General features: G+C 38.0%; 4 protein-coding genes across 5 annotated transcripts; all 4 read right to left on the minus strand.

The window, feature by feature from the left end:
* Positions 1-286: 286 nt before the first annotated feature.
* Positions 287-1,934, minus strand: LOC129786346 (chromobox protein homolog 1-like). Of its 2 annotated transcripts, none has more exons than XM_055821288.1 (5): positions 1,766-1,934; positions 1,546-1,651; positions 1,329-1,455; positions 896-1,048; positions 287-815 (listed from the first exon to the last, which is right to left on the minus strand). In XM_055821288.1, the coding sequence occupies exons 2-5, from the start codon at positions 1,633-1,635 to the stop codon at positions 649-651; spliced, it is 537 nt and encodes a 178-aa protein (XP_055677263.1). In that variant the 5' UTR covers positions 1,636-1,651; positions 1,766-1,934; the 3' UTR covers positions 287-648. The 2 variants fall into 2 exon arrangements, with proteins under 2 accessions (XP_055677263.1, XP_055677262.1); XM_055821287.1 differs by having other exon boundaries at positions 1,733-1,923.
* Positions 1,935-2,830: 896 nt separating this feature from the next.
* LOC129786347 (N-acetylglucosamine-6-sulfatase-like) lies at positions 2,831-4,532 on the minus strand. The gene is made up of 3 exons (XM_055821289.1): positions 4,396-4,532; positions 3,242-4,330; positions 2,831-3,181 (listed from the first exon to the last, which is right to left on the minus strand). Exons 1-3 carry the CDS (start codon positions 4,522-4,524, stop codon positions 2,849-2,851), a joined length of 1,551 nt encoding a protein of 516 aa, XP_055677264.1. The 5' UTR covers positions 4,525-4,532; the 3' UTR covers positions 2,831-2,848.
* Positions 4,533-4,601: 69 nt separating this feature from the next.
* On the minus strand, positions 4,602-5,080 carry LOC129786350 (uncharacterized). Its single transcript, XM_055821291.1, has 2 exons — positions 4,918-5,080; positions 4,602-4,798 (listed from the first exon to the last, which is right to left on the minus strand). The coding sequence occupies exons 1-2, from the start codon at positions 4,983-4,985 to the stop codon at positions 4,705-4,707; spliced, it is 162 nt and encodes a 53-aa protein (XP_055677266.1). The 5' UTR covers positions 4,986-5,080; the 3' UTR covers positions 4,602-4,704.
* Positions 5,081-5,126: 46 nt separating this feature from the next.
* Positions 5,127-6,021, minus strand: LOC129786349 (iron-sulfur cluster co-chaperone protein HscB). The gene is made up of 2 exons (XM_055821290.1): positions 5,735-6,021; positions 5,127-5,678 (listed from the first exon to the last, which is right to left on the minus strand). The coding sequence occupies exons 1-2, from the start codon at positions 5,930-5,932 to the stop codon at positions 5,175-5,177; spliced, it is 702 nt and encodes a 233-aa protein (XP_055677265.1). The 5' UTR covers positions 5,933-6,021; the 3' UTR covers positions 5,127-5,174.
* Positions 6,022-7,938: the final 1,917 nt, after the last annotated feature.

Consider the following 7,938-nt stretch of genomic DNA (forward strand, 5'->3'; position numbering starts at 1 on the left):
TTTTTTTTTTCAATCTTAGTTTTCTTTAGTCCTTCCTTGAAAATTATTTGAAGAAGTCTAAATGAAAAAGATTTTCAAGCGATTCAGCAGAATCAGCATGAATTTATCTCTGTTTACCAAACTCCCAATGAGCTAAAGAAATTTATGGCAACCAAAGAGTGGGCGATTGAAGGTTCTTCTAAATTATAGAATTAATATTTCTCTCGACAAAAAGTTGTCTAAATTCCGCAAAACAAGTTCAATTTTGAGTTAAGATGTTCTCTCTTAGAAATAAAAGACAAAAATATTCAAGAGTACATATCTTATTATTCAATATTTTATTAAATCAAAAAAAGAAATGTTGGAAAAAAATGTCAAATTGTGAGTTGAATTCAATATAATCGAGACTGTTTTCAAATTCTAAGTTTCGAATATTAATCTTCTCTTTTTTATCTCATTTCAAATTACATTTTCCAATTGATTTTGCTTTTCTTTCTCACGAAAAGCACTTTTAAGTTCTCTTCTCTATGGATACATTTTCATCGTGATTGAGTTTGGAATTAAATTCTAAGTTGTTGTTTTTTTTATCATTAAAAAGAAAGAATAAAAAAACTGAAAACAGATTTTTATGCTTTTTTTACCATACACACATACGATAGGGATGCCCATCTAGTTCTCGTCAATGGATGGTGTGTGCCAAGTCAGACGCTCCTCGTAGAATTGGATGACAATATGAGGGCACCTCACGTTGGCTTGTTTCGATGGAACTAGGTCTGCTTCATCTGTATCCTTCCACTTCATCAAGAACATCAGCTCACCAGAAGTGTCCGTGGCGCCTAAAATAAATAAAAAAAAAAAAACATTTAGTAATTTTGGGAATAAAACTGGAAGTTCTTCTCACAAAGAGGAGACATACCCAAAATTCTATCAGGTTCTAAGCCCTTTTCGAATCCCTGAAGGTTTGATCCCTTCTTCACGTCCTTTTTCTTCGCGGCTGGCACTTTAGTCTCAGTCGCTGGTGGAGTTGATGTTTTCCTCTTTTTGCTCTCTGATTCTTTGCGGCCACCAGCTACAGACGCAAAAGTGGTAGAAAAAAAATATTATGAAGCTCAAGGCGAGACTCGAATAAAATCAATATGAGCGCTAGTGGCGCCATCTCAGCAAATACGCTCCCGGAAGACAAAATGTCGAGATATTTCACTATTTTCACCAACAAATCTCCATTAAGACACCCCATCCGCCACCGAGGAATATCCTTTGGAGCCCCATGGACCTCACCATGGCGTGCAATGTGGCTCAAATGGGGGGAAATTGCTGAGAAATTGAAAATGTTTTCATCCACAACATACCTTCTTTTTCCTTTTTCTGTCTCTGTTCCTCAAACGCCTGAATTAAGTCTGGGCAGTCGAGATTCTCTTCTGGCTCCCATGTATTATCCTCAGCAGAATATCCTTTCCATTTTAAATAGTACTCCACCTGTGGCCACGTTAAAATAACCATAGAAAAAAACAAGGAAAGTACGCATTAGCCGGGAAGTTAGGAGGAGCCAAGCTGTCACAAACTCACCTTTCCTCCTCGCACTCGACGATCTAATACCTTCTCCACGGAATATTCCTCTACTTCCTGGGGTTCCGGAGAGTCACCTTTCTTGCTCATCTTGCCGCTGGGATGCCTGGAAATGCACAAAATCCCCCAAGATGCACTAAACAATGAAGGCGCTTTCCCAGAATGTTGGGTTATGTGCAAAATTTACAATTTCACGCCAATCTACCGCAATTTCTCTCACCTTCACCTATGCAATGCAGCAATGAGATATGGGGGAGCACAATTGAGCTACTTTTATGCGAAGGGATACTCTTTTACCCAGGAAAATACGCAATATTTTCGATCCGGTCGCACAAAATCTTTAGCGTCTCTTCTTCTTTTTCTTACTTCCCGGCGGGACCATATGAGACAACAAATTGTTCCATCGGTATTTCATGTTTCAAGTGAGTTTCAAAATCTAATATTTACAAAAATCACAAAAATAAATAAAATCCTAAATTAATTTTTCAATTTTATTCAGTAATATTATTTTTTTAAGAGCCGAAAAAGTATTTTAAAAGCGTTAAAAGCATTTAATTTAATTTATGAGGTCATGAATTTTGAACAAAAATACTACTGCCGTGACTTTAGCCCATTAGTTGCGTAAAATTTCAAAATGATGAAACATGTATTTTGCGATTCTTTTATTTGCAATTTTCTCGCGTTTTCTTGTGAATTTTTCGGGGAAATTTGATTTTTTCGGTTCTCAGAAAGCGGCGTCGCATCGAAATGTAACGTAAATATTTATTTTCAAAGAAAAAAAATAGTGCAGAATCCGCGAAAACAATTCCCTAAAATCTTACAAAGTCAGAATATGGAATTGATCTTATAGTAAACATTCTAAACGCTTTAAAGGCATTGTTTTTGTTTTGTGGTGTTCTCAAAGCGAAAAAATATCCTCCCGAAATTAGCGTCCCGAGAGGCCCCAAAATCTCTTCAAGGTCATATAGTTATGAGGAATTAGCGGATGTGACTTTTGATTGTAACAAAGTTCTTTCCCGTTAGACTAAATTGATTTAGCGCTGACTGCAACATCTTTATTTTAGCATAAGACGGATTATAATTGTAACAAAGATTCAGTTGTGTCCTGGTGATCGTCCAATAACCTAACAAAAGTTAATTTAACTCAATACTCACAAAAACATTTCCTCATTCGGCGCAAGTTTCTGCAGTCTCCAAAAGGAAGTTCCTGCTTAAAGTTACCTAATTGGTCCATCGAGCCATCTTTCTTTTACAGCAATAATATAACAAGAAGGAAATCAGCATATTCTTCAGCGGAATTTAATTAATCTACATACTCCCATTGATATTTGTTTATCTTATTGATGTATGAACGCGAATTGTACATACGGCACGTGGATCCAATGCAATTGGTGAGATTCTTGAGGACTAAGGAGTAGATGGCACGTGACGATGGGAGCATCTCGTAGGCTACATTATTCATTTGATATGGATCCGAGAGCAAATCATAGGCTTCCACAAAGTGTTCATTATCCCGGAATTCACAGTACAGGAAGGTCCTCAAGTCTTCTCCGGATTTCCACTCAAGTTCCCGCACACAGGCGTATGTATTGTTCCTGGCATCTTGACAGTGGCAAGCAGCATCCTCGGTACACATCTAATGTCAGAAGAGAGTCAAAGTTAGATTGCGAGGAAATTCAATATAAAAAGGACTTACATAGAGAGACTTGTCGGCATTTTTACATGATGGAGAATGAGTGTTTGGCCCTACTTCACCCCAGTACTCAATTAGGAACTGCCTGCTAATGCTGACTGGTGTCTCCGCCACCAAATCTCCGCGGAAGGAACGTCCATCGAGATTGGCAGGAAGGGACATTTGTGCCCATTCTAGCATCGTTGGCATAAGATCAATGAGGAGCGTAGGTTGCTGAACTAGGAACTTCTTTCTCACTCCCGGACCCCGGACAATCAGTGGAATACGAATATCTGTCTCATAGGGTTGCCGCTTATCGTAGGCTTGGGCAAATTGACCAATGTGGTAGCCATTGTCAGAGGTGAAGACAATGAATGTTTCCTCCAGCAAATCATTCTTTTGGAGACTCTCTACTATCCCTCGGACCATTTCATCCACAGCCAGGAGTGATTGCCATCGTCTTCGAGTGATTTCATCTAATTCCGGGAGGACATCATCGGGCAATGTTGGTGGATCCATTGTTAGGAGCCAGTGTTTGTCCAGACTACCTGAAGGATGATTGAAGTTGGGGGTACGTGCAGCTCGAACTTCCGGAAAAGTTTGTTCATGGCGTGGGGCAGGAGTAGCAGGTGCATGAGGAGCTGGAGGTGCTACCATGAGGAAGAATGGTTTCCCGTGCCTTTGTTCCTCCAGGAATTGTGTGCTCTTCTCAGCCAGGACATCCGTGAGGTATTCAGAAGTATATTGGACTGACTTCCCGTTTTCCGTAAGGGTGTAGTTGTAGTAAATGGAATTGCCATGAAGACCATACCAATGATCCCATCCAGGTGGAACATCCGTTGTGCGGTAATCATTGAGATACTTCCCACCAAAAAATGTCTCATACCCCCTAGCATGGAGCATTACCGGAAGGGTGTATTTCTCAACAACATCCCTCCAGAAGTGCCCGTAGCAGCCTCCGGAAATTGAATTATTTGTTGTTGCATGATTGTGCGCATATCTCCCGGAAAGAATTGATGCTCGTGAGGGGCAGCAAATGGGTGATGAGGTGAAAGCATTAGTGAAGGTAGCTCCGGATTTTGCTAAAAGTTCCTGGACATTTCTCATTGGCATCTGGCGGAGGGAATGTTAACAAAATGACAAAGAAATTCATTCAATTTTCTCCATAAATCACTCACCATTCCATTGAGAACGACATCCTGATCATCGGTAACAATTAAAACAATATTGGGCAGTCTCGTACTCCCCACAAGAGCCCCATATTCCAGAGAGAGCAGACAAAACAGCCACAGTAACACTTTTTCCATTTCGAAATAGCAACAACACCCACTAGCAAGTAGAAATTGCGTCTTTGTTTCTGCTGCCGGTACACACAAATAACAAGTCTCGTCAATCTTCCTCTTTATTGATTTTCTCACATTATTTTTTTTCTACACACTATTTTAACAGAATACCCGGAAATGCTTTTTTCAGGAGACTCCCACGCACTATTTCGGCAATGATGGCATTATTTCCAATCCCTGGACTTCATGGGCAATTCGCACACCGACCAGGAAGAGCGCGTAACTCTTTACAATCGCCCTAAAAAAGTCAGAGAAAAATTGCAAAATCACGACAGCCGGACAGGGAAAATGTGCTTTTGAGGTTAGATTTTTCTGTGGAATCCCAGACACACATCTTTCGGAGATTTGAGTACTCACCAGTGGAATTCATTGTAGTAGATTCCTTTGATTGCATTTAATATGTTATTTCCGCCTTTTTGCACCATTTCCGTGTAAAGTTATCCAATTTTTGTACTCCAAAAAAGCAAAACAATGCGACAGTAGCGCCAGATGCGGTTACAAAAGGAATATTGGGGGTATTCACTTTACGCACTTTACACATGTTTTAAAATTTAATTACGCACTGATATTTTTTGATTTTCTCGCATATTTTTTTTTTTATTTTAAGAAATTCTTTAATCAACAAATCCCAATCTTCGCCTTTTCTCCTTCAAACTATTCCCCAAACTAATTGAATATTTCATCTTTACAATTACAGCCACAGCTTCATCCAGACGTTTCTTATCAAACGCTTTGGAAAGTTCTGCAGAGAGTTCTTCCAGTTCTTTCTTTACCGTCTCTTGCAATCTCTTCAAATCTTCGGGAGTTTCTGCTGCATCAACCTCCTCATTCCTCTCCATCATCTCCATGAGGAACTTCTGATCAAGAGCACTGTTATCCTGCGGCAGCTCCACTCCATTTTGCTCAAGGATGTACTCTCCACGCTTTAAGGGCGCCAGGAGGGTCTTGTATGCCTTATTTACAAGGGAACTCCATTCAAGTGAAATATCCTGCTCTTTCTGACTTCTACTACTGAATTTATCAGGATGCAGGATGCTCTGCATCTCACGGAATTTCTTCGTCAAGGCATTACTGTCGACATTGAAGTTTCTCGGTAAGTCTAGTATTTCAAAGTAATCCTGGAAAATTGAATATTTATTTAAAAACTTTCTTTCATTCAAATAGTTTTTCTTACTTTTTTCTCATCAACTTTTTGTACAAAATTGCACTTTGAACAGAAAATCCCGTTTCCGGATGTAGTGCCGCAGTTCCAACAAGTATTCTGCGAAGAAAAATGTCTTACGAATTTGTTTGAGTGCGGAAAAAAGTTTCTGGGGATTCTCTGGACACTGGAGAGGGACTCCCAGATTAGGGTCCTGGCGAGGACACTCATTTTACAAGGTAAGTAATGTTTATCAAAAAATCACAACAAATTATGTAATGTGAGGTTATGTGTGCTGTTGTACAGAGTGAACAGCTGATTGTGGGCCATTGTGGGGTTTCCCTTTTTCAAGAGGAAATAAAAATTTTCCGTTGAAATTCTTAACGGAAAATTTCTTTTATTTTAATTTTCATAAAAGATTTTTTGGGAAAAATCCATTGCTTTAAAGAAAAATATGATAATTTCCATTGTTTCCACTACTTATTCAAAATAGGGGGAGGGGTGTGTTTTTTCGAAAGAAAAGTTTCTGGGTAGAAATTCCTAAAATCATAGAATTGTGATAAAGAGATGATGAATTCATTTTCCAAATAAGAAAATCAAACTTATAATGTCCGTCACAGATAAAGATTTCATTCCTGAAAAAAAAGCAAGACAAGAAGTGAAATCAGGGAAATCAGAAATGAAAAATATCTCTTGAGGGATCGTTTTTTTTGGTTTGCAAAAGTGGTGAACGTAAGATAAAAAAAAGTGCTTGCGGGGAAAGAAGAGCTTTCGGTGCGATGGAAGAAGATGAATGGACTATGAAGGAGAACAGGATAAATCTTATTGAGGTACGAGATATATCCATTATGGGATATAATTTGTATATTCAGAAACCAATTTAAATGCAAGAAATCACCCTCGAGAGATTTTGCAATCATCACTATATGTATACATAATTTAAATATATAAGTAGGTAGTTAGAGGTAAAGTACTTGATATTCAATTGAACATATCGAACGGATATAAATGGGACTTATTTGCTTTACATTATTAGGGGTTTAAAATATTTAATAAAATATTCCTTTTACAACCCTTTTGAAGGGTTGTAGAAAATAAAATATAAATATAGTCATAATTTTACATTAATTTACTTTTAAAGTTTATTTTCATCCAGTTTTTCCTTCTTGGGAATTCTCCTTTTCCAACATTTAATAATTCAAGCTTGAATTTATTCATTTTTGCCTCATTGTCAATCCTAAATTTTTAATAAGCTCACGTACTTTTTTTTACAACGTGTAAATTATGTTAATGAAAAGTATGACAGAGCAATAAATCATAAAAAAAAATATTACGTAGATTTTATCAATTCGGCAAAATCATTTTAAAAGAGAAATTCAATTGAATCAATAAAAATAATTACTACCATTGTGTGGATGAAGGATCCTTTAAAAAAAAAAGGGAAGCTTTTGAACAAAACCTTAGTGGAAAAGCCAAAAAATAAATTTTTACCTTCAATTGGAAGAAAATCGAAGAAAATAATTGAGATAAAAAATAGAGACAAAGTGAAAAAATTCCATAGCAAAGAACATTAGTATTCAACCTCTGTTGACTTCCATCCTGGTGTTGTATATGTCCATAAACCGTGGGGATTCCTGTGGCTCCCACTGTAGGGCACCCCCTTTTCACATTTTATGGTTCTCCTCTTTTCACCCTCAATTGTTTCACATTTTCATTCCTTCCCTCTGTATGTGTGATGATTTTCACTTTGAAATATTTTGCATTGCATTTCAATGTGTAATTCCTTCGGTGTTGGCACATGGTTTTATTGTCTCCCCCTGAAGAAGATTAGATTCTCTACTTCCGCCTATGCTTTGATTCAATAAATAATAAGGTTGAATGCTTGGGGAAAATTGCGTAAAACAAAGGAGAAGCGAACCACCACATCACCATCTTCCGCACACATTTTCCACCTCACAGTCTCATACCCCACGAAAAATTCTCAAAGTACATTTTCAGGGTGGAATAAATATGAAAAGGTGTCCAAGTCCTATTGTGGGTGAAAGAGATTAAAGCACTTTCTCATGAGGTTTGGGGTATCGTCGTGGTAGGAGGAAGTCGTTGGTAGATGTTGGGCAAGATGAGGAGATTTAAAAATCCATCACGTATACCAAACCCACAAGGGTAGTACAATAGAATTTTTTTGGGGGGTGGGTGCATGCGAAATTACCCTCCCAAGGGGGTAGGTAGATATTCGT

This window comes from Lutzomyia longipalpis, chromosome 1 (genome assembly GCF_024334085.1).
Source record: "Lutzomyia longipalpis isolate SR_M1_2022 chromosome 1, ASM2433408v1".
NCBI classification, from domain to species: domain Eukaryota; kingdom Metazoa; phylum Arthropoda; class Insecta; order Diptera; family Psychodidae; genus Lutzomyia; species Lutzomyia longipalpis.

Excerpts from the sequence above, each read along its gene's own strand:
- LOC129786346 (XM_055821288.1), bottom strand. The coding sequence starts at position 1,635 with ATGAGCAAGAAAGGTGACTCTCCGGAACCCCAGGAAGTAGAGGAATAT. Across the intron at positions 1,456-1,545 it reads GTCGAGTGCGAGGAGGAAAG|GTGGAGTACTATTTAAAATG; the intron begins GTGAGTTTGTGA and ends ACGTGGCCACAG. Across the intron at positions 816-895 it reads AGAACCTGATAGAATTTTGG|GCGCCACGGACACTTCTGGT; the intron begins GTATGTCTCCTC and ends TATTTATTTTAG.
- LOC129786347 (XM_055821289.1), bottom strand. The coding sequence starts at position 4,524 with ATGGAAAAAGTGTTACTGTGGCTGTTTTGTCTGCTCTCTCTGGAATAT. Across the intron at positions 4,331-4,395 it reads ATGTCGTTCTCAATGGAATG|ATGCCAATGAGAAATGTCCA; the intron begins GTGAGTGATTTA and ends TCCCTCCGCCAG. Across the intron at positions 3,182-3,241 it reads ATGCCGACAAGTCTCTCTAT|ATGTGTACCGAGGATGCTGC; the intron begins GTAAGTCCTTTT and ends TTCTGACATTAG.
- LOC129786350 (XM_055821291.1), bottom strand. The coding sequence starts at position 4,985 with ATGGTGCAAAAAGGCGGAAATAACATATTAAATGCAATCAAAGGAATC. Across the intron at positions 4,799-4,917 it reads TACTACAATGAATTCCACTG|GGCGATTGTAAAGAGTTACG; the intron begins GTGAGTACTCAA and ends TGACTTTTTTAG.
- LOC129786349 (XM_055821290.1), bottom strand. The coding sequence starts at position 5,932 with ATGAGTGTCCTCGCCAGGACCCTAATCTGGGAGTCCCTCTCCAGTGTC. Across the intron at positions 5,679-5,734 it reads AAAAAGTTGATGAGAAAAAA|GATTACTTTGAAATACTAGA; the intron begins GTAAGAAAAACT and ends TCAATTTTCCAG.